Source organism: Ziziphus jujuba, chromosome 6 (assembly GCF_031755915.1).
Source record: "Ziziphus jujuba cultivar Dongzao chromosome 6, ASM3175591v1".
NCBI classification, from domain to species: Eukaryota; Viridiplantae; Streptophyta; class Magnoliopsida; order Rosales; family Rhamnaceae; genus Ziziphus; species Ziziphus jujuba.
In genome coordinates this window covers 15,012,373-15,035,000 of record NC_083384.1, presented here as the reverse complement: position 1 = coordinate 15,035,000, position 22,628 = coordinate 15,012,373, and the positions used below count along the sequence as shown (strand labels likewise).

General features: G+C 31.9%; 3 protein-coding genes across 13 annotated transcripts in view; 2 read left to right on the top strand and 1 right to left on the bottom strand.

Annotated features, from left to right (window-relative positions):
• The window catches only part of LOC107430438 (uncharacterized), a 9,566-nt gene extending 5,125 nt beyond the window's left edge, over positions 1–4,441 (top strand). For 8 of the 9 annotated variants that reach the window (XM_060818041.1, XM_060818043.1, XM_060818040.1 and 5 more), the window contains 2 exons: positions 3,324–3,679; positions 3,806–4,441. In XM_060818041.1, coding sequence (XP_060674024.1) covers positions 3,326–3,679; positions 3,806–4,135 — 684 coding nt within the window. In that variant the 5' untranslated portion in view covers positions 3,324–3,325 and the 3' untranslated portion in view covers positions 4,136–4,441. Of the gene's footprint in view, positions 3,135–3,323; positions 3,680–3,805 lie in introns of all 9 variants that reach the window. The other variant, XM_060818034.1, reaches the window with a different exon arrangement.
• Positions 2,001–2,823, top strand: LOC132804017 (uncharacterized). The gene is made up of 3 exons (XM_060817897.1): positions 2,001–2,288; positions 2,377–2,602; positions 2,750–2,823. Exons 1-3 carry the CDS (start codon positions 2,001–2,003, stop codon positions 2,821–2,823), a joined length of 588 nt encoding a protein of 195 aa, XP_060673880.1.
• Positions 4,442–6,627: 2,186 nt separating the features above from the next.
• LOC107430467 (vacuolar protein sorting-associated protein 55 homolog) lies at positions 6,628–10,367 on the bottom strand. Of its 3 annotated transcripts, none has more exons than XM_016041306.4 (5): positions 10,184–10,367; positions 8,203–8,333; positions 8,043–8,082; positions 7,111–7,195; positions 6,628–7,013 (listed from the first exon to the last, which is right to left on the bottom strand). In XM_016041306.4, exons 2-5 carry the CDS (start codon positions 8,299–8,301, stop codon positions 6,821–6,823), a joined length of 417 nt encoding a protein of 138 aa, XP_015896792.1. In that variant the 5' UTR covers positions 8,302–8,333; positions 10,184–10,367; the 3' UTR covers positions 6,628–6,820. The 3 variants fall into 3 exon arrangements, with proteins under 3 accessions (XP_015896792.1, XP_015896793.1, XP_060674008.1); XM_016041307.4 differs by lacking the exon at positions 10,184–10,367 and adding an exon at positions 10,006–10,147; XM_060818025.1 differs by lacking the exon at positions 10,184–10,367 and adding an exon at positions 10,028–10,051.
• Positions 10,368–22,628: the final 12,261 nt, after the last annotated feature.

Here is a 22,628-nt window from a genome sequence, read left to right as displayed (position 1 = left end):
CCCCGTCGGGTCCGATCACCGGAAAGTAAGACCGAATCAGTGATCCTCATCACTCGAGCTTCGATTCGGTATATAACTAGTAACTTTTAGATATCGTTTGGTGTTCGCTCCCCGGGTACCCATTTGGGAATTACCCGAATAAAATATTAATATTTTTAGTTGGTACACTGTGGTTGTTTAGGTGCGCGTACGAGTGGTGGAGTTGATCCTGCGGAGGATCTTAGTTGATTTACGCGCTCAAGGTGAGTGGCCCACCTTCAAAAATTATTTTGGGCAATTAATTATGTTTAATTGGTATTTAAATTATGCTCATGTGGTACAATTTGATTATGGTTTTATTGTGATTTAATTTATTATTTATGCATGAGCAAAGTATGTTTCGGTAATAATCATACGTGGTTTTAATTGTTATTTTCTGGGCATAATTGGGTTATTTATTTTATGAAAATATTTGTTTAAGTTGGTGGTTTAATTTTATAAATTATGCCCGCGGTATTTTAATTGTTGCACCTCGTGTTACGAGAAAATTTGAGGTTTATTGGTTATCGATGTTTTCGTACCGGTATGTTAAATAAAAATATGTGAGATGGTATTTTGTGAAAATTTGGTATATTTCCCACGGTAGTTTTGGAAAACGGTACGGTTGGTTTAATAATTGTTTTAGACTCATTCACACAGTATTGGTGTTCTGGTATATGTATATGTGGTTCAGCGCGCAAGTATTATTATTTCACCCGTGAGTTGCCATTGGACCGTGGGCAGGCAAGTCTTGTATAGTGCACACAGCCACCCCCCTCCTTGGCCGGGATGATGGTTTCAGCAGCGGTACTGTCGGGACGCCGAAGTGCCGTTTGCAAGTTTCTCTCTTTAACCCCCCGCCAGTCGGTGCTCAGGACGCTGAGTATCGGAGGGCATCACTGGTATATGGTGTGGTGCGTCAAGTTAAGTGTAATTGTCAGGTGTAATTTGCAAATAATGTTTCAAACCCCAAAGGTGTTCAAAAATTATTTATTATAATTTATTACATTTTAATTAAAAATATTGGGGTATGTATTTATTTATTTATTGTTTATCAAATGGTTTAATCCCTTGGTTTTCGGGAAGTATGTTCATCGGGTTTTGTGAAATTGTTTTAAAAAGGGAACATTTCAAACGGAGGGATTGGTGAGAGTTTTGAGGGAAATTATTATTTCCAACAGTCATTATTATTTATTTATTTATTGTTGGTATTTATTCAATTCCCTTAATTGTTATTATTATTATTTTATTATTATTAAAAGTGTTCAGTAGTTAGGGTCACTCATTGAGATGATTAGCATCTCACGTTTTTAAGTTCCGTTCCCTTAGGTGCAAGTGGTGGTAGACGTTCTTCCGGAGCGAACCAAGTTTTCCGCTGCTGTTGTGTTTCGAGAAATACTTCTGTACTCTTTCATTTCAGTGTATTATTTCTTTCATCCTTGTTGTATTTCTGTGATTAGCACTTCTTAAAGCTCTGTATACTATTGGAACACTTATGTTTTATGTATGCACTGGACTGTTGTTATTTTTTAGAAGTGCTGAAATTTGTGGAACACTTGTAGTTTGTGGGAGGAATAAGGGGGTGATTATAGAAGTGTATTTTCAGTGCAGGTAATTTGGGGTAAGTCCATCCCTTAGGGGAGGTTCTGCCGGATTTTCCGTTGGAGAGTCCGGTAGGGTTTTCCTGGGATCATGGCTTGTCTAGGGTTCCGGGGAGGAATTCTGGACGGGTCCTGACATTTAATGTGTTGTTTATTTTGTCCTTTTTTTTTTTTTTTTGTAGATATGGATCGAAGAAAATTATTCACAATACAATCTTTTTGTTTATGCTTTATGGTTGTCTTCCTTATGTATATGTATGTAGCATGGCAAAGGAGAAATAATGGAGAAGTTAGGATCGAATAACTAGGGGGACTGAATTGTGTACATCATTTTTAAATAGTTTGTTAGATAATGATGTTAATTGCATTAGTCAAATGAGGATGGATAGGAGAACATTTGGTGTTTTATGTGAGTTATTATGTCAGGATGGTTATGTTAAAAGAGATGGTACTGTTACACTGGAAGAGCAAGTGTGCATATTTTTGCACATAATTGCTCATCATGCAAAGAACCGTACAATTATAAGTAGATTCTATAGATCGGGGGAAACAGTTAGTAGATATTTCAATTCAGTATTGAATGGAGTGTTACGTTTACATGGAATTTTGTTGAGGCAACCTGAATCTGTGTCAGATAATTGTTCGGATGATAGATGGAAAATGTCTAAGGTATGTTTGTGGAATAGTTTGGTTACTAATCTTATAGTTAGATTATTTGTAGTATTATCTGACGTGAGTGAATTTCTTTGTGACATAGAATTTTTTGGGAGCATTAGATGGAACTTATATTAAGGTGAAAGTATCTGAAATCGATAAGCCAAGATATCGAACAAAGAAGGGTGAGATAGCCACAAATATTTTAGGTGTATGTAATCCGAATATGGAATTCATATTTGTATTGCCTGGTTGGGAAGGTTCCGTTTCGGATTCTAGAGTACTTCCAGATGCATTAAGTAGACCAAATGGCTTAAAAGTACCAACAGGTAAGATCAATCATTAATTTTTTCATTGTAATGGACTAACAGTGCATAAACTAATGGGAGATTTTTTTTTTTTTTTTTTTATGTAGGTTGTTATTACTTAGTGGATGCTGGTTACACTAATGGTGAAGGATTTCTTGCACCATATAGGGGAACAAGATATCACATTTCCGAATGGAAAGATGGTTGTGCACTCACAACTTATCAAGAGTATTTCAACATGAAACATGCATCTACTAGGAATATCATAGAAAGATGTTTTGGGGTTCTTAAAATGCGTTGGGCAATTTTAAAAAGTCCATTGTTCTATCCAATTTCAATACAAATCAAGATAATTACTGCATGTTGTCTTATACATAATCTAATTAGAAGAGAAATGACACTTGATCTTGGAGAAATTGAATATGATAGGGTGGAGATGTGGACATCAGTGCAGAAGAGGACATTATAGAATCAATTGCTTCCTTGAGTCAATGGACTAACTGGAGAGATGAGTTAGCTAAGCAAATGTTTGATGAGTGGAGAGGTCGTCGTGGTTAGTAGTTGATTGATCTGTATAATATTATGTTGATTGTTGTAACTGCTTAAATATTATTGTTTGTTTAATCTTTTGGATAATTTGTATGAAGTCCAATTTATATTAAGTGCAACATTTGAGAATCATGTTATATTTCTTGCATCTTGTTATGGTGTTGTTGGAATAATGCAATTTATACGTGAATAGCAATGGAAGCTGGAGGTTGCAGTAACAATAACAAAGGAAGTGAAGCTAAGCGTACCTGGAGTAAAGGTGAGGAAGAGGCTTTGCTGAATATTTTAGATGAAGCTATAGCTAGTGGTCAACGTTGTGACACAGGATCATTTAAACCTGGCACACTGAATATGATTGAGAGGCAACTAGCCGAGATGTGTCCTAATTCGGGATTGCGAGCAAGTCCACATATTGAGTCAAAGATGAAAAAATGGAAGAAGCAATATGGTATAATATACGACATGCTCAACAAAAGTGGATTTGGATGGAATGACTCTCTTAAATGTGTGGAGGTTGACAGTGACGATGCTTGGAAAGCATATGTGCAGGTTTTGAATTTTCTTAGGAAATATAGTTTTATTGAATTTTTTTGTTGCTATCCTAAATTTTATTTGTAGCATGTCTAAACTAATCTTTTTATTTTTTTAACTAAACGTTATCTTTCTTTATTTTAGTGTAATCCAAGTGCAAAAAGTTGGAGAAGTAAACATTTTCCCATGTATGAGAGGCTTACTGATATTTTTGGAAAGGATCGGGCAACAGGAGTTGGAGCACAAACTCCAATTGATTTGGTTAACGATATAAATATGAAGGTTGCAAATGAACAATTTGATGATATTTGTTCTCCAATGTCTGTTAATCAAACACATAGTGAACCATCCACACAATCCCAAGCAAGACGGAAGAGGAAAGATAAAGCGAAGGATGATGACATCGTAAAGGGGTTGGACAATGTAGCGGATAAATGGTTTGGTAAATTGGCTGCAACGTTAGAAAAACAATAAAAATCCGATATCACTTATCCACAATACTTAGCTATGGAGCTTGATAGGTTATGATTTCCTATTAGAGACAATCTCAGAATCTCTAAGGCAATGAAATCGGATCCATCGAACATAGAGGTTTTCAAAATTATTAAAACAGATGCAGATAATATTGAATTTGCTAATTAATTTTTAGATAACTAAATTAGTATTGTTGTGGATTATATTTTTATATCTATGTATGAGAGGATGACAATTATGAATAATTCAATTTCAAACTTATGGACATATGTTGTAAGGTATTGGATATTGGTTTCTAATTATGTATGTAAGGATAATTGATCATTATGTGTTATGTTTTAGAATATTAACACGCACTTGATTGCTTTAGTTAATTTTATTTTATTTAATTATATTACTATATTATTATTTATTATTATATGCAGGAATATTGAATGGCAAGGAAAAGAATTTATGTTGTATTTAAAGGTAGACAACCAGTGATATATAATTTTTAGCCTGAATGTCATCAACAAGTGCAAGGATTTAAAGAAAATTTATATCAAGCCTATAATACAACTGAAGAAGCTAAAATAGCACATGTTCAGTTTGTAGAACAAATGATAAGAAATCATAATGAGGCAAATCCAATACAAAATCCCACCACATATACACGTGCTCAATTGAACAACGAGTGGCGTAATGGTTTTATATTAGGTTGTTTATTTGGAGTACTATCAATGTGTGTATTTACTTATTTGTTATACAACTAGATTATCCTTGTAAAAGCTAATATGGATGTAGTAATTGTTACAAGTAAAACCAAATGTTAACTTTGGTTATTTTTTATGATTTACCATATGTCAATTTTTTTTTAATTGATGTTCAAAACAATATATTAACGTAATTTATGGGTGTAAAAACAAAAAAATATATTTTGCATGTTAATATAAATAAGATTTTTTTTTTTTACATAACAATAATTTTTAAAATTTTCATCTAAAATAAAAATAAAACTTTAATTATAAAATAATCCAATCCAGTCCGATCATGCACCAAACGTTGGACAACTTATCTACCATTTAGTCCATAACTGTGCCAAATACAATACTGTACTATTCTATCCGATCCGATCCTGTCCAATCTGGATCTGTTCTGTCCGATCCAAACCTATCTAGCTTACCAAATGCCATAGGTAAATTTTCCTTTTTAAATTATATAGTATTCGTATTTTTTTTTTAATACAACTATATTTCTTTTAAAAAAATAAATAAGTTAATGATTCAATTATACAATCTTGTAGCATCTTCAATTGAATATCTATTGGTTTTGTTTATTTAAAAAAATAAATAAATAAAACCTTTGCAAACATCATATGTCATATGGACAGACAAATTTTAAAAAACACATTTTCCAATATGCTGTGCAAGAAATCTGTTAAGGGGTGGTAACCAAAAAAAAAAAATATATATATATATATATATTTAATAAACCCTTTATTTGTGAAATATTTGCGATACAGTATGAGTCATAAATTTAATCTTTTCTTTCTCCTCTCTCCTCTCATCTCCTTTTCTAGCATACTAATTTATTTTATTTACAATTTCAAACATGACTAATTAAAAATAAAAAATTGTTGATCGATATCATATCATCTACCTTTTAACACCTTTCAAATCCTTCTTTAACATCTTTCAAATACTTTACCATATAATTTTCAATAGACAAAGCCAATGGAAATCTTCTTAGTTTTAAGATAATAAAAATATAATGTTAATCTATTTGCTTAACTTTTTAAGCTTTCAGAAGGAATTCTAATTTAATATGGAATGCAAATATGATCGGGGTCAACAAGTGAAGAAATTGTTAAAATAATATAAGCAAAACGCTTTACCCTCCATTTGCTTAAAGCTTGTGAAAAGATCGATAATCCATCAGATAGCAAGCCTCTTTCAATGAATCCAAAGGTCAAAAGAAGATATATTTCAGGGAACTGTCTCCATTTCTCAACTCTACCATTTTCTGTGTTGGTATAGGTATATAAACTTCCTATGTCTCCATTTCTCAACTCTACAATTTTCTCTGTTGGTATAGGTATATAAACTTCCTTATATCATGAATGCTATGCTTTTAGCTTCTGTTTTTTTCTCCACCACCCCACCACACCCCCCCCCACCCCCCCCCCCCCCCCCTAACATTTATAGTAATTTATTCGATGTCTCAAGCCCATAACCTTCCAAACCTAAGTTGAAAGTATAGACTTAAAAACCTTTTTAAGTCTCTCCAAGGCTTTGGTAACCTCAATGTTTGACAGAAACCCAATAGACAGTTTCTCTCAACAATAATTTTTGGTGTGTTGTGGGAGGGAAGAAAATAACATAACCTTGACCCATGGCACAAGATTTTTCACAGCGAACCAAACAAATTTGACAGCAACGAAAATATTAACAATTTAACATCAGTGTCTGAGTTTCTTCCCAATGATAACATAATGAAATAAGGCACTCATTACCTTGACAAAGAATAAAACTCAATCAAAAGCAAAAATTGGCTTCTGATCTATATATTTGTATATATATATATATATATATTATGTAACTATAAACAGATATGGAAGCAAAACTCACAGAAACAGAAAATAAAGTGCCTCGAATGCAGAAATTAAACTTCTTTACACAAATAGAGAGGGCCCAAGAGAGCCATTTCTTAGAATCCGCCGTAATCCTCTTCATCAGTCATTCGTATGTAGCACATGATGGCGAGTACAAATACGAAAAAGGATGAAATCTCCATTGCCATAGCACCCCAACTGATGACACCAGCATGCTTTAAGATAACAGGTATTGCAATGCTTCCAACAGCGGAAGCTCCAGTCAAGAACTTGGTTGCATTCACCCAGCTGTTGCATCACTCGTTAGGAAGCAGTAATAAGCTGAATGGTACTAATATCGATTTAGGATTATTGAAATGAATTGATTCAATTGAGAAAAACAAACCTATTGTCAGATTCAGATAATAGTGAATAACCATCAGACCCAGCAAAGAAAAACAATGGCATGGGAAGAATCACGTACATAATTACTGCAAGATAAAAATGGTAATATCACATACATCAACACGGCAAGATATAAAAGGTGATTATCAGGCACTATTAGGACCATGTTAGAGAGCATGAGACTGCAAATGTAGCATTTTGGCCATTTGTGGGAGGGGAGGCTTTGGAAGCTATTGTAAACATAGTTTGGCCTAATCTGGCTTGGCTTGTTTTTTCTGTTATGATTCCTCTTTAATTTCATTGTGATTTCCAATCTTTGGCTCAAGCTTGCCATTTGTCCTTATGCGCTTCCTTACCATTTTTAGGCATCAACAAGCATTCAAGAGTGACAGTACTAGCAATAAGATATATCAACTTAAGAATGCACCAAACAGATAAATATATAAACTTTTAAACCATTTCATATAATTGTTCAATAGCTTCTAAGTTAGATGATATTTTGGGATATACTTTTCTGTTTTATTTACAGAATACTTGTATAGTTATATCATTTGGAGATACGGTTCTTGCTTTGTTGTTGTTGTTGTTTTTTTTTTTTTTTTTTAGTTACAACAACAACAATCACTTAATTTGGAACTGCTATTACTTTATACAAGCATATTATATTTGTTCTGCTCTACACACACACACCCCCCACCCCCCCCCCCCCCCCCCCCAAAAAAAAAAAAAAAAAAAAAAGGGAACAACAAACAAAAACAAAGTCATATTTGTTCTTCTGCAAAGTCATGGTAAAATGTAGCCATGGCATAGCCTCTTCGAAACAAAAAGTATGGAATTTTAAAACTCAAAGTTATGTGCTATTGACAAATTTTCCATGACAAAAATAAATAAATAAAATAACACGCAAGAATGAAAAAGATTACAGTCACTTACCAGTTAGCATTGGCCACCAGTTATTGTACAAAGCACATGCCTGCCCAAAAAAAATGATAAAATGAGAAATAGAAATGACCTTGCAGCATAGAAAAGAAAAGAGTTCAAACAGTAGCATATAACTCTAATAGATTGATTAACAAGAAACAGAGTTAACAACCAAAATTTGCAAGACAATTCCCCCAGAGACCAAAATTGCCAAAGAAGCAAGTTTCCCAGTATGCAAGCAGGCACGAACATAGCCTGGTAAGTCTGCCATAATGAAATGCCTCACCGCATAGAGGGGGGAAACTGAAATGATGATATGAATTAAGTTAAATATATCAAAGAAAATACTTAGAGAACAGAATAATTATATAACATGTAAACATTAGGTAGATGCAAGAATACATGACATATTAAGAAGTCATAAAGACAAATTATCAAACCAATTGAGGAAGAAGTTTGTTTATCATATTTTCATATGGCCGTGATTATGTACCATGTGCAGTTAAACAATCTTTAAATAGCAGGTGCAAGCATGGAGATATAGGTTGATACCTAGCAAATAACATCTAGCCAAACTTTGTCCAAAATGAATTAAAAGTGTTTATTAAAAACATCAAATTGCCCCTCCAATAGTACTCCATAATGCAAAGAAAGGGGAACAATCCTTGGATAGATAGCTAAAATAAATGAAATAGAACCTACTTTAGGAATTCTTAAATAGATGAAATAGAGTGTAGTTTAGCTTAAATAAGTTTAGTAATATTAACTGACAATGAATAAGAGAAAGATAACAAATATAGAAGTTCAAATCCATTAATAATAACTCAGACAAAACACTGAATTCGTCTTACCATTAAATAAAAAGGCACAATTTAGGAACAAGTATGCAATAACAAAACAGTTTATACCTTCGAAGTAAATTGCAACAGACCAAGGCAATTTACAAGTTTTGTCAGTCAAGTTATCCAAACATTTACTATGCGTGTAATAAAAAAAAAAAAAAAAAATGAAAGTCATTAATAAGGTTTTGTTTTAGAGAAATTTTTGTAATTTGAGAATAAGACAGAATGCATCAAAGCCCCAAATTTAGAAAATCACTCCATGAGAAGCGAAATGGGTATAGACTATAAAATAAAAAAGATTAGCACAAAATGCAGTTAACTTGAAAAACATATTTGGAGTAGCACCGAGTACCAACAACAACATATGAATCAGAAAAGAGAATCTTCAACACAAAATAACAATAACTCTGTTCTGCTTAAATGATCCAAAATGACACTCATACTGATCGCTGAAGACCTTTATAAGAATAAGCTATGGTGCAAACCCAGATAACTAATTGTCTCATGTTTATACATTTGTCTTCTTTGTACTCTTTGTTGGTTTGTTTTAATAACCATTATCCCTTATTACTTCTCTAACAAATTCTAAACAAAATTTTCATAGTAAACTCTCAATACGTATTAGCTGCTTGAAAGACCCAACTTGCTAGAACCATCTCTTTTTACAAAAAAGTTGGGGAATCAAAAGCATTACTTGATCAATAAAAAACCAGTCTTTCTTGGTATTTTTTTTCTAATACAAATACATTATCCAATCATCAAAAGCATTAAAAAAATAAAAAATAAATAAAAACTACCGCAATTTAGAATTAATTATGTAGAAAATCCTTCACAATCAAACAGAGGAATACAGAAGAGTAAAAAGCAATGCATTTGATTAACCAGAGGGAACATCTTACAATCTAAAAGAAATTGGCATAAAGTGATTATCACAGTGTAGAGTAAAGCTAAAATTCACAAAATTGCAACTACCCATTTAAAAAAAAAAAAACAGTAAAACCCATTAATTATATTACTTGTGCAAACCCAATAAACTTCTTCCGATTACATATGAACAGAAAAAAAAAAAACACCATACATTTATTTCCTTAATTCCTTTTATAGCAGAAACAAAGGAAAGAAAAAATCAATACCAAGTTACCCACAAGGCAATACCATTCAGACACCCAGTTAAGCTCAGAATCAGAGAGAGAAAGACAGATAAAAAGGCGACAATTTATATGAGAAAAGGAATTCCATCTCCATTCCATAAAATAAAATAAATAAAAATAAATAAAAAAAACTATGAAAGCTTTGAGTGCTAATGCTTACCAAATACGTGAAGAGGCTGACACGGTTTTTTTTTTTTTTCTTTTTTCTTTTTTTGTTTCCCGAAACGCAGTGGAAGTTTCGAACTTCAATTGGGTTCTCTTTCAAGTTTCTACAGCACGGCCATGGAATCTGCCAGCGCTTCTTCGGCTTTTTTATCTTACTTTTTTATGTTTTTGTTTTTATTGTTGGTTTTTTATTAATTTTTCTATTTAATATTTTTGTCTGAAAATTAGAAGTAAAAGAATCATTTAGACCACCCTTAATTATATCTTAACTGCATTTAAACTTTAACATTTTTGGAAAAATTATCATTTAAACCTTATTTATCAATTTTTAACATTTAATTTTAATATTTAAAAGCATAATTTTATATTTTCACAGTACGGGGTTTTTCTCATAAAATTTCACCAGAATTATTCAAATATAAAATAGTGTGTGACAAATAAATCTATTTTAATAAATAAAAAAAATTAATGATAATTTTTTTTAAAATATGAAATTAAATTAAATGCAATTATGTAAAAATTAGAATAATTTAAATGAAATTTGTCCGAATTACAAAAACATATATTGCAGATCCAAAGTGTTCTTTTTGTCTTTGCGGTTTTGGTACAACTAAGTTGCATGATGCTCGTGTAGTTTTGGTACAACTAAGTTGCATCATGATGGGAGAGACTTCGTGGGTCCCAAAAAGAAGAGTGGAGGAGGAATATGTTTGATATTGAAGGACAATATCTTGAACGGTTGGGAAATAGGATCTATTTTAATGAGGATGGGATAAGGCCGCGTGGGATAACACCACCATAAAAATAAAAAAAACAATTTAAAATTTTGGGTAGTCTTCGGTTGAATTTGATTCAGCGGCCGGTCAAGACTAGAGTGGTAAACTCTGAAATCTTTATCACCAAGAATAGTAGTTAGCACTTTTAGCCTAACATTACTAAAAATAAAAATAAAAATAAAAAAATGCTATTTCATATATGACATCTTAGTCAATCTATTACCAGTTAAGTCTATGAAAGAAAATAGCCATCTGTGTTCATTTTTTTTTTTTTTATAGTAGTTTAATAGGTGCACTTTTAAAATTCCATGGTAAGAATTTTAAATTTTGGATTTATCTTTGTTGAAAATTTCCACCTTAATTTATTAAAAATATATAATATATAGAATAAATTTCATTTAAACTTTTTTCAATTTTTTTCATAATTACATTTAAATTATATATTTTTAAAAAAACCATTGTTAATCTTTTTTATATTTATCAAAATAAATTCATACAGCAGTTTTTTTAGTTAATATTTACAATTTGAGGCCATATAAAGGCTAATAATTATGATCAAATAATACTATAAAAATACAATTATAATATTTAATTTTTTTAAAAAAAATAGATATGGTCTAAATAATGATTTTTCAAAATGTGAGGTCTAATTATAATTATAATAAAATTGAAGGGTCTATATAAAATTTTCTTTATATATATATGGTTGTTTTAAAAATATATATATATTTAATTGAAACCTAATTAGTTCTTTTTGGTAATAATGAAACCTAATTAGTTAAGCATGAATTCCTTTGATGAAATTTTTTGGAAAATATGTAGCCACTCTTTATTTCTATAATACTTTCTTTTTCCTTTTATCACTTTTCACAATTCCTCCGAAATAGCCATAAGCTTGAAGAAATTCAACAGTTGGAGAGGATTGAAATCAATATTTTCGTCACCTAAAATACAAATCCAAATCCAGGCCAGAAAGTTAAATGATTATTTTAAATATATAAGATATTCAATATCACAAAGGGATTAGTTGCTGAAAAGAATGAAGGCAGCACAAGTTCAATATAAAGTTAGGCTTTTGGCCGATAGGCATTTTAGAGAGAAGATAGAGTAAGACAGCTTTTGTAGTTTCACATGAATATTACAAATGAATTGTCACATCTTTCAGATTAAAAAATGCTTTCTTAGAATTCCAGGACCACATCAATGAAGTATATACCCATTTAAGGAATATTATTTAGTTTATATAGATGATATCTTTATGTTCAGCAAAATTGTAGAAGAGCATAAATAACATTTTAAGGAATTTCAATAACTAACATTCAAACATAGGTTATCTCTATCAGAAAGGATTAACAAATGTAGATTTTTTGGGATATTAGAAAAGATCATTCCTCAAAACCAAATTATTGAAAAGGTTAATAAGTTTCTTGATGAATTAAAAGGTAGAAGACCAATCCAGCAATTTCTTAGTAATCAACTATACTTCTTCACACATTCCTAATTTCTCCCCTATCACTTCAAAAGTGTTAAGGCATTTGAAAAAGGGAGTAACCCCATGATTAGCAAAGCAATACAAGCTGTCAAAAATCTAAAACAAATTTTCAGAATCTCCCTCCATTGAAAATATCAAAAGATGGACAACTAATTTTGTAGACAAGTGTCAATAAAACCATCAGAATTATCCCCTCATGTCAAGTGACAGATAAACAATTTGCTGGATAAATGTTTTCAACCCTTCAAAATCCTTAATCATAGTAGAGAAATCTTCATATATACCCACAAAAGCTTTAAAGTCCCTCTTATGGTGTTCATGTCCAAGTTTGGAACTAATGATAGATTCTATGACCCTAAAACTATCTGCTGGATGAATGTTATCAACTATGCAAAATCTTTAATCGTAGTAGAGAAATCTTCATATATACTGACGAACGCTGTAAATTCTTTTCTTATGGTGTCCATGTTTGGAACTAATAATAGATTCTACGACTCCAATTGTCTTGGATATTATGCACATTGGTTAGCTCTCAACATGTTCCAATAGCCATTTATTTTAAATCTTTAAAGCTTCCAAACTATTGGGCTAAAAAGATTGCTTGATCCTTCAAAGACTCTTCAAAAACATATTTGTAGAATCAGAAAAATTGCAATTAGTCAATGGATTATATACTGATCAACCCACAAGATCATTATAATCAAACTCAATGAAATATGAGATAATTTTCTATCACCCACAATTATACATTTATTTCATCACTATCCTCCCAAAATGAATATGACACATGCAGTATGAAGAGCCACTTATCAAAGGAGGAATATTTTGTAACGTTTTAAACGTTTTTTGGTTTGAATGATTTTGCCATAAATTGCATTAGTGGGCTTTAATTGCTTGCTCTAATGGGTTTTATCGGTTTTGGAATTTGGAAAAGCTTTTTGGAAAAAGGTGAAGGAATAAAAGAAGAAAAAGTGTTTTTGTCTTAAGAAACACACGTTGGTTTTACAAGTGTTTTTGTCTGAAGAAACACACGTTGATTTTCTGGACAAATTAGAGAAAAATTAGTTTTCGACATATTTTTTAGTTGGTGAGTGTGGTAAAGATCAGGTATACTGAAAGTTCGAGGGAAATCCAGGTAGTATTTTGCCTGCGATTTTAAATCCGTTGTATCTTGGGAGACGACCATCGGAAAACACCTGCACCGATGGGATGAGAATAGTCTTAAAGACACTGTGGTACCACACAGGCCTCGGACCAATTTTCATCAACAAGCAGATCAAAACTAAGGCATACAGGTTTCAATTCTAATTTTATATTCTTATTTATTTCTTGTATTTGTTTAGTTATTATTCCACATATATACACATGTATTCATATTGTATTTCCAACAATCTTAAGACTAATCCGAAATATATGTTTATATATGTGGAGATATGAATATTTATTTTATTGTTGTTTTGATCTGTGTTTTCGAGTGAAAAAAAAAAAGAAAAAAAAATTATATATATATATATATATATATATATTTTTCCTTCACACCTGTGTGTAAGATTTAGTTGTGGGCATTAGTTTATTTTGTTTGTCAATTTGCATATTAAAAATATATATATATAGATATATTTATATTTATTTTTCATAAATTTTACATGGCCAAGTTTGGATCTAAATTTATTTTTTTTGGTACTGGGTTTGTATAAAATTTGTTTCCCGTGAGTTTGAAATTTTTTGGGCAATATTTAATTGTGTTTTAAATCAATTTTTTTTTAAAAAAAAAATTGAGTTGCCCATGAAATTTTAAACCTTTTGGTGTTTTTTCAGCATTTTTTCCTTGTCGAAATCGTCAAAAATGGTTGAAAAATGGTGAACCAAGTCGAAAAACCCGTTTACCAGTGAAACTGGTCGAAAAAACATTGCTGGAGGTTGAAGAAGGGTCAAAAAACGGGTTAACGGGTCGGAAAAAGGGTTTGGATAGGCTTCTGGGTCAGTGGGCCTGAATTTTAATTCTGATGGATCTGGCCCAGTTCCAAAGCCCAACTCGTGGTTAGAACAGATTACTATTCAGCCCAAGACCAAGCCCAGTCCAGAAAAAGGCCCAAAGAAATTCGACCTGATTGGATATGCCACGTGTTGCTACAAGAGAGCACCACGTGGCAAGACGATAGCTGACAAGTCGCGGACCGCGGTGAGGCCACGTGTCCAACAGAGATAGCCACATGTCATGCAATGCATGTAGACACGTGTCGACTACAACAAGTGACATGTGTCAAGCTATACGTTGGCTTTTGGATCATGCCACGTGTCAGTTTTAAGAGTATTCCATGTGTCGGATCCAGAGCATGCCACTTGTCAGGCCAAGAGACTGACACGTGTAGTCCTTTTTAAATTTGACACGTGGCAGAGTCTATGTGACATGTGGCGGTATTCTATTGTGACACATGGCAGTGAATAGTGACTTGAACAGTAATTTTGTAGGTGTATACCGTAATATTTGTGGTATATATAGAAACCCTAAAAATCATATTTTTGTGTATTTTCCTTTTGGAAATGAGTTTAAATTAGTTTGTTGAGATAGAAATAACAATTAATTGATTTCTGTTTTTTGTGATTATACAAAAATGGCTAGTGGAGATGTGTCTGCTACACAAGTGCCTTCTCAAACTCCTGTTTTTCAAGTGCCACTACCTACAAGTCATTTAGAAAGACCGGAGAAGTTCGATGGGGCTAATTTCAAGAGGTGGCAACAGAAAATGCAGTTCTACTTAACTACTCTAGGACTTCCAAGGTTCCTAACTGAGGACGCACCACCAAGTGATGAAGAGAGTGACAAAGAAACTCTGATGGCGGTGGATGCATGGAAGAATTCCGATTATTTATGTCGGAATTATGTCCTGAATGGCCTATCTGATGCCTTATATGGAGTGCACTGTGGCACGAAGTCGGTAAAAGAGTTGTGGGAAACTTTGGACAAAAAGTACAAAATTGAGAATGTTGGATCTGGAAAGTTTGTTGTAGGCCGTTTCTTGGAATACATGATGGTAGATACCAAGTCATTGATAAGTCAAGTATATGAGGTGCAAGTGCTCATTCAATAACTTCTTGTTGAAAGGATGGTCAGTAATGAAGCCTTTCAAGTTACTGTAATGGTTGAGAAGATACCTCCTAGTTGAGGAGACTTCAAAAATTATCTCAAGGACAAGAGAAGGAAATGGACATGGAGGCTCTTATTGGAAAGCTTTGAATTGAAGATGACAATAGGAGGTCTGATAGAAGATCCATGAAGGCCGGAGTGAAGGCAAATGTTGTGGAGCACAGAAGTAGCTCCAAGAACAAGAAGAAACTTGGAAAGAATTCCAAGTTGAGGCCAAAAGGAGGCATATCCAAAAAGGCCAAGTTTCAAAGGAAATGTTTCAATTATGACAAGATGGGTCACAGAGCGACGGATTGTAGACTGCAAAAGAGAAAAAGTAACATAGAGACAACGATGATGGAGCACATCACAAGAGAGGTTGATGAGATTAACCTTAGCGCTGTTGTCTCCGAGGTGAACCTAGTGGGTTCTAACCCAAGAGAGTGGTGCATAGATACAGGTCCAACTCGCCACGTGTGTGCAAATAGAAGCATGTTCACCTCCTTCGAACCAAAGGCAAATGGGGAGAAGTTGTTCATGGGAAATTCTGCATATTCAGAAATCTAAGGGGAGGACAAGATTGTCCTGAAAATAACCTCTGAGAAGGATCTAACTCTGAATAATGTACTGTATGTTCCAGATATTCGTAAGAATTTGGTGTCTGGATCGTTGCTAAGCAAATATGGTTTTCGCTTAGTGTTTGAGTCAGACAAGGTTATCTTGTCCAAGTATGGGATGTTTGTGGAAAAGGGCTATGTAGTCAATGGTATATTCAAATTGAATGTAATGACTGTAATGCCAAAGAATATTAATAATAAAGCTAGTACTTCTTCCGTTTACTTGCTTAAGTCTTCCATTTTGTGGCATGGTAGATTAGGTCATGTTAATTATAATTCTTTGCGGAGGGTAATTAACTTAAATCATATTCCCACGTTTGATATTGATACCAAACATAAGTGTGAAACTTATGTAGAAGCAAAATTAACGAGATTATCATATCAAACAATTGAAAGAAATAATGAACCTTTGGATTTAATACATAGTGATGTATGTGATTTAAAGTTTGCACCAACTATGGGTGGTAATAAGTACTTTATCACTTTTATTGATGATAGCACGAAATATTGCTATGTGTACTTGCTTAAGAGCAAGGATAAGGCTATAAATAAGTTTATTCTCTATAAAATGGAAGTTGAAAATCAACTCACCCGAAAAATTAAAATGATCATAAATGATCGTGGTGGGGAATATGTGACCCCATTTGCAGAGTATTGTGCACAACATGGCATAATACATGAAGTAACTCCACCATATTCACCATAATCAAATGGTGTGGCTGAACAAAAAAATAGAACTTTGAAAGAAATGATGAATGCAATGCTGATAAATTCTGGAATGCCTTAGAACTGGTGGGGGAAGCTGTTTTGTCGGCAAACAACATTTTAAATAAGGTGCCCCGAAATGACTAAGTAAAGACACCCTATGAATTGTGAAAATGAAGACAACCTTCTTATAATTACTTACGAGTGTGGGGGTGTCTAGCTAAAGTTATTGTACCCACTCCGAAGAAAGTGAAGATAGGTCCTAAAACAGTTGATTGCATTTTCATAAGATATGCACAAAATAGTAGTGCATATTGGTTTCTCGTGTATAGATTAGAAATTCCTGATATACATAAGAATACGATAATGGAATCAAGAAATGCATCATTTTTCGAACACATTTTTCCGTATAAAGTGGAAAAAGGATCGAGTTCGAAACGAATTTATGATACTATCGATGAAGATAATCATGATAATGATCAAGAACAAGAAACTGATGTTGAGACTGAGGTTGAGCTTAGACGTAGCAAGAGAGTAAGAACGAAAAAATCCTACAATCCGAATTTTCTTACATATATATTAGAAAGTGAACCTCAAAGCTTCCAAGAGGCTATAAATTCTCCTGAAGGGAATTTATAGAAAGAAGCTGTGAAAATTAAGATAGATTCTATCTTGTAGAATCACACTTGGGAGTTAGTAGATCTTTCTCCATATTATAAATCTTTAGGTTACAAATAGATTTTTAAAAGAAAGATGAAAGCAGATGGAACTATCGATAAATACAAGGCAAGGCTTGTAATTAAAGGATACAAGCAACAATAAGGCCTTGATTATTTTGACACTTATTCTCCAGTGACGAGAATAAATTCCATATGGATGGCACTAGCGATCGCTGCTTTGCAGGATCTAGAAGTACATCAAATGGATATGAAAACAGTCTTTCTTAATGGAGATCTAGATGAAGAGATCTACATGGAGCAACCAAAGGGTTTCTCCACTTCAGGACAAGAAAATAAAGTCTGTAAATTGGTGAAGTCCTTATATGGACTTAAACAAGCTCTGAAGCAATGACATCAAAAATTTGATAATGTCATGCTAAGTGATGGATTTAAGATAAATGAGTGTGACAAGTGTATCTATGTCAACGATACAGAGAATGGATATGTCATTCTTTGACTGTATGCAAATGATATACTCATAGTAGGTAGTGATGACAAGATAGTTCGAACTACGAAAGCAATGTTGAAATCCAAATTTGATATGAAATATATGGGGCTTACTGATGTGATTTTAGGAATAAAAATCACAAGTACTTTGAATGGAATCATTTTTATTCAAACGCATTATGTGGATAAAATATTGGCTAAGTTTAGTAAAGATGATACTAATATAGCTAGAACACCCACAGATGTAAGTTTACACTTATCCAAAAATAAAGGAGAGAGTGTATCTCAAGTGGCATACGCGAGGGTGATTGGAAGTCTGATGTACTTAATAAATTATACAAGACCAGACTTAGCCTATGCTATAAGTAGACTAAGTAGATACACGAGTAATCTGAATAATGATCATTGGAAAGGAATTGTTAGAGTATTAAGATACTTACGATATACTCGTGAATATGGACTGCACTATACGAGATATCCAGCTGTATTAGAAGGATACAGTGATGCTAACTGGATATCAGATATTAAAGATTCAAAATCCATTAGTGGCTATGGATTTACATTAGCGGGTGCAGCTGTGACATGGAAGTTCTCAAAACAAACAGTAATAGCTCGATCCATGATGGAATCTAAGTTCATCGCATTAGATAAATGTGGTGAAGAGGCCGAATGGCTACGCCAATTTTTGGAGGACATTCCGAGGTGGCCTAAACCTGTGCCAGCAATAAGTATACATTGCGATAGTCAATCTGCAATTGGCAAGGCACAGAACGTGATGTATAATGGAAAGTCTAGACATAATTCTATTAGATAACTAATCTCAATTGGAGTTATCTCGATAGACTATATAAAGTCGAAAGATAACGTTACGGATTCGCTAACCAAAGGATTAAATAGAGAATTAGTTGAGAAATCATCAAAGGGAATGAGATTAAAGCCCATGAGTAAAGTCGATATGATGGAAAACCAATCTGGTTGACTGGAGATCCCAAGATCTAAGTTCAATGGGACAACGCAATTGTAAAGACTAGTATGGATCACTGTGGGGGTTAATCCTCTGCCAATTCCTATGATGAAATAGTAATAGAAATAGGTTAAGCATAAAGTATGCTTTTAATGATTCTTATAAGTGTGTGTTTAGTAATCTTTACGTAGCAATGCTGATTACATTGAAAAAAGGAGTCACCTATGTGAGAGAGAAGAGTGGTCACTTCAAAGGAGAATTGTTGAGGGTACAATTCTCTAGAAACTCTCGCAAAACCAGGCAGGTGTTCAAGGCCAAAATGAACACAACAGTGAGAACTGAAGTATACCAGGAAGGAATCTGTGTGAACTATGTTGTCATTTACACAAACGACGAAATGGTTCAAAAATATCGCATCTACCATTAGTCAGTAAAGAAGATGTAGTTTCACAAGGGAAGGTTCAAAGAGTAACATCTATCTATCCTATGCAGGTTCCAACTTCAGAGCTTTACCACCAGAGTCTTACATAGTCTCTAGTAGTCAAATCATTCATGCGGGGGATTGTAACGTTTTAAACATTTTTTGGTTTGAATGATTTTGCCATAAATTGCATAAGTGGGTTTTAATTGCTTGCTATAATGGGTTTTATCGGTTTTGGAATTTGAAAGAGCTTTTTGGAAAAAGGTGAAGGAATAAAAGAAGAAAAAGTGTTTTTGTTTGAAGAAACACACGTTGGTTTTAAAAGTGTTTTTGTCTTAAGAAACACACGTTGGTTTTTAGTTAGTGAGTGTGGTAAAGATTAGGCACACTGAAAGTTCGAGGGAAATCCAGGTGGTGTTTTGCCTACAATTTCGAATCCGTTGTATCCTGGGAGACGACCGTCGGAAAATACCTGCACCGGTGGGACGGGAATAGTCTTAAAGATACTGTGGTACTACACAGGTCTCAGATCAATTTTCATCACTAAGCATATCAAAACTAAGGCATACAAGTTTTAATTCTAATTTTATATTCTTATTTATTTCCTGTATTTGTTTAGTTATTTTTCCACATACATACACATGTATTCATATTGTATTTCCAACATATCTACTTGACCAACCTTTCCAATCTCTTATGCTGAATACTTCAAATATGAAAGAGAATATGAAGAAGCATTGCTTGGATTTTCAAGTAGTGATTTTAAAATTATCCTTGCGGAAGATTGATGAAGATTTGACATAAAAACTGAAAAATCTATGTCAGAAGAAATCTTTGTCAAAACATATACCATAAAGTGACGTAAAGCATGTGAAGTCTAAATCAAGATGTAATTTAAAGTAGTAGAATTATCATTGGATTGTGTAATGTGTATTTGTCTAAAGGGTAGTCCCATAAGATGTAAGGGCAAATCTATTGTAATGCAATTCCTAAGATTAAAATTTGTTACCTTAACTTACTAAAAAAATATATAAATATAACACAGATTTTGCTTAGAATCATTCAGTTTTAATATAATTATATTTAGATTTCATATTTTTTTAAAAAATCATTATTAACTTTTTTAATGTTTTATATTTATCAAAGTATACCTATTTATCATTTTTTTTAAAATTAATTTTTATAGTTAAAGACTACATAAAATTAAAAGTCAACGTAACTGAATAACAATGTAAAAATACAGTTATAAACTTTTAACTATTAAAAATTGAAAAGTTTAAATGAAAATTTTTCTATGTATATTGTTTTTGTTTGAAAAATAAATAGTATATTTAATTAGGAATTTAATAGATTTTAAAGGAGTTAATATATTTAATGGATTTCATGGATTTTTTTAGAATTCTATAAACTCCACATGGACTTTATCAAAATTCTATATGGAATTTAATGAAGTTTGTGGGATTTGTATTATAAACTTTAACATATTTTAATGGAATTCTAATGTTTTTTTTTTTTTTCATATAACTTATTTTATTATTTTCATAAAAAATATAATTTATTTTAATAGAAAAGCAATTACATAAGTATATATATATATATATATATATATATTTTTAATCATACCATAAGCATTGTTGAACATTATGATGTCAGGCAAATTAACAAATTTAACAAATAGGCAAACAACATATAGATGAATATCAAACTTTAATAATATCATCTTTAAAATATTTTTAAAAAATGAAAAATAGAAAGAAAAAAAACACTAACAAGATGAATTAAAATATTAAAATAAAATTAGATAAATATACCAAATAGTCTTTACCATCTCTATTATATATTATTATATTGAGAATTTTATTTATAAAAAATTCATTGTTCAGTACTTTGATTTCCTGCGCTTTAGGCATCTATCCACATATTTGAAGACATTGTAATTCTCCATTCATTAGCATTCTCTCATTGTTTCTCTTGACTTTCAAACAACTCCTCAAAATTATTCTTTTCAATTTCTTATATTGATAACGATGATGGAGATTTATCATTTGGCTCTAAGAAAAACATCAAAACAACAGTCCTTGCGAAGAAAATTATGCAATGCTGCATAAGTTAAAACTAGGTTTGCTTGTTTCTTAAATGGAAATGGGGTACAAACTTAAAAATTATGAATCTAATTTTGAATATACTAAATATTCTCTCAATTACATTTCTTAAAGAAAAATGAAGGAGATTGAACAATTCAGCTACAATTTCGGGCGATGATCTGAACTAGAAAAATTTTGCAAATAATATCGAAACCCTCGAAATGAAGCTAAAAATTATCGACGATTTTGAAATCTACAATCCACCAGAAAATATTTACCTAAAAATATAATATATTAATAATTAATTCATAAATATTATTTTTGCAAAAATTAGTACGTATTGAAAAATATATATAATAAAAAAATATATGCCTTGTGGAATTTTAAGTGCATTCCTTTTTGATAAAACATCATGTAACAATTTTGAATCATGAGCCAAACCATCCCATCCACTAAGCACATATATGAACTCCAAATTAAAGTTATAGCTGCTAATACATTTTGTGAAATTTTTTCATGGCGATTATAGTAGCTACTTACATCACAATTCTGTACTGTTGCTAGTATATGTGTGTCATCAATAGCTTCAATACAATCCTAAAATAAATAATAAAATTTATAATTAACATAAAACATAAGGTGTTAAAATAATAATTACAACACTAATAATAACAAAATAATAATCATTATTATTATTACTAAAAAAATAAATAGGTAAAACATCAATTACTTACTTTTAAGTAAAGGTAAAATCTTGTATATTCTCTTATTTTACTTGGTACTGTACATTTTAGTTTAAACATCATATTTGGTGCTATTGTGTTCAAAGACCTCAAAATTTTGTTGAAGTTTTTGCTTATTGTGAAATGCGATCAACTAAATGTTTCACAAGCCATACGATTGTGAGAACTTTGACCTATGATAAGTAAAAATGTTGCAAGTATTTCTTCGATGCAAATGAATCTTATATCCTACAAATGTATTTTTTCTCTAAAATTTTACATAGCTTCAATAACATATCAGGATACATTTTATATAATTGTCGAAAATGTTGAGGATCTTCTTTCAATAATTTATGAATATAATTA